General features: G+C 49.8%; 1 protein-coding gene across 1 annotated transcript in view; it reads left to right on the top strand.

Moving 5' to 3' along the window:
• Positions 1–2,536, top strand: part of LOC103765063 (exocyst complex component 6B) — a gene marked incomplete at its 3' end in the record, with an annotated part of 60,803 nt that extends 58,267 nt beyond the window's left edge. The window contains exons 9-11 of the mRNA XM_029963724.1: positions 241–352; positions 1,360–1,494; positions 2,453–2,536. Coding sequence (XP_029819584.1) covers positions 241–352; positions 1,360–1,494; positions 2,453–2,536 — 331 coding nt within the window. The remainder of the gene's footprint in view (positions 1–240; positions 353–1,359; positions 1,495–2,452) is intronic.
• Between the last annotated feature and the right edge of the window lies 1 nt (position 2,537).

Below are 2,537 nucleotides of genomic sequence, written 5' to 3' on the forward strand. Positions count from 1 at the left end.
TTTGCACTCCTTTGATTCTGGGGAATGTTCTGTATCTGAGCCTCAGGTTTAGGACATGTTAGTCCCCCTTCCTGACCTAAACAGTTGGAATTTCCATATATATCAGTATGTCAGCAGCTGTAAGCGTTGCGTGGACGACGACAGGTGAGGTGGGAGAGCGTTGAGAAGGAAGGGGACAAAGATGATTTTCTTTTCATGGACTGTTTTGCAAACCTCTCTTGCGATTCCCCCCTTTTCCAGCTCCACCGAGGTCGACGACATGATCCGGAAATCCACGAACCTGCTGCTGACCCGGACGCTGAGCAACTGTTTACAGACGGTCATCAAGAGGAGAAACGTGGGGCTGACGGAGGTGGGACGTGGGTTTGGGGTGGTGGGACAAGGGGGAACGGCCTCCAGCTGCCAGAGGGCAGGGTTAGATGGGATATTGGGAAGGAATTGGGATCATCGCTCACTTGGATCGTGCCAGCCGTGGGTTTCTTACCTGACTTCTCCTTTCTCCCAAACAGAGGTCCCAAAGCTTCTCTGGGCACCCTCTTCCAGTCCTGCACCACCTTCCCAATGACTTTGTTGTCCTGATATCCACACTGAACCTCCCTGATGTGACCATCACCCTTCCCATGTCATCCAGCACCACCAAGAGTTGGACTCTGTGATCTTTTGTAGTGTCACTTCAATGTTCCTGTGCCTAAACCACTGAAATCACTGATTAATCCAATCTCATTCAGATTTGTGAGTGTTTCAAAACCATTCCTGTAGAGGAGGTGGCTCCAGACGACCACACCACACTCCAGCAATTCAATTATAACTTAATAATAGTTCTACAGCAATTATAATTAATCCAGCATTATGATGCCTCCTGGGTCTGGGAGAGATCTGGTCGCCACCAGCACCCTCCCAAAAGCCAAACCTGGTGGTTTCTTTGTTTTGCCTCAATGTGATGCTGCTGGGTGTCACTCCAGGTGTGGGTTATTTAGGGTACACTGGCAGACAGAAGACTTTTTTTTGCCTTCTGATTTGTCAGGGCAGTTTTTTTTTGGGAGGCCTGTTGTGCTTGGGCAGGGCTGACACGAGGCCTGAGTGACAGCTGAGTGTAGGAAAGTCATTAGGAATAATCATCTCCCGTGGTGTCAGTGGCTGTCATGGGAAAGGCTTTCACCCCCAAATTATCTTTTATTTAAGTTTCTGCTGTTGGTAAAGGAGGAGACACTTTGAGTCCAGAGCAAAGCTCCCTGTGTTTGCACAGCGCCAGCTTTTCACGCCAGAATTCCTTGGATTTAACCTTGGATTTAACCTCCCTGGCTTTGTGAGCACCACGATTGAACCCCCCTTTTTTTTTGTTGTTTTTTGCCTTTACAGCTCGTGCAGATTATTATAAACACGACCCATCTGGAGAAATCCTGCAAGTTCCTCGAGGAATTCATCACCAACATCACCAACGTGCTTCCGGAAACCGTGCACACGACGAAGCTCTACGGGACCACCACCTTCAAGGTGAGAGATCCAGGGGCTCCACCTCCAGGAGGAGCTGCTGGTGGGCAGTTGGAGAGCGTGGATTTGGAGTTGTAGGCAGCTGGGCTGAGCCAGAAGATGGTTTGGTCATATTTTGTGAAGTTTGTGCCGTCACTTTTGGGTTCCTTCGCAGCGTTGCTTTTGTCGAGATCCTGAGAGTTTGTAGCCTTGACTTACAGCCCTGATTATCTAAAGGATGATGATAATCATCATCATCATCATCATCAGGCTTTTGACCAAAAGCCTGATAATTTATTTATTTTTAAAATGAATTTTCATTTTGCTGTTCATGTCTGACCATGAACCTCTCAACCCCAAAGGAGAACAGACTTGCAGAGCTTTACATTTCTGTACCTTTGCACTCCTTTTAGCAGTATTCCCTAAAAATCAAGGCTGACAGGAACTCACAGACTTCCCAGTCTTGAAATCCTACCCCAGGAGGGTTCACACACATACTTTATGTGGAATCTTAAGGCCATGATGGGTCAAGTGTGGGGTGTTTGAATTGTTCCCATGGGAACAGCAGGGAATTGGTTGGGTGAGCTTTGCCCTTGGGATAACTCAGCAGGAGACTAAGATCTGTCCTCAGGGAAGTCCATTCTGGCATCACCCACCTATTTGGCCTAAAGCTGAGTTTCCTGCCTTATTTTGGCAGGGGGTCTCCTCTGTGGCCTCCTGCACCCCACACCTTTTGGTTTGGTGGGTCTCAACCCTTTTCCATACGGGATGTTCCTCTTCCATCCTCCACTAGATTTGTCCCAAGGTTGCTTCAGAGGCAGAATCCCCCTGGACCCGGTGGCACCTGTCCCACCAACCTGACTGCCCTGAGGCTTCAGCAGCCTCGTGGGTGCTCCCTGAGCTTCGGGTTGTGCCACCTTCAGGCCTGAGAGGGAGGATCTGTGGTGTGGAGACCCCACCCCACGCAGCGTGTCCCTCGCAGGACGCCCGGCACGCGGCCGAGGAGGAGATCTACACCAACCTCAACCAGAAGATCGACCAGTTCCTGCAGCTGGCAGACTACGACT

This window comes from Manacus vitellinus, unplaced genomic scaffold (genome assembly GCF_001715985.3).
Source record: "Manacus vitellinus isolate BGI_N305 unplaced genomic scaffold, ASM171598v3 scaffold_61_pilon, whole genome shotgun sequence".
Taxonomy (NCBI): Eukaryota; Metazoa; Chordata; class Aves; order Passeriformes; family Pipridae; genus Manacus; species Manacus vitellinus.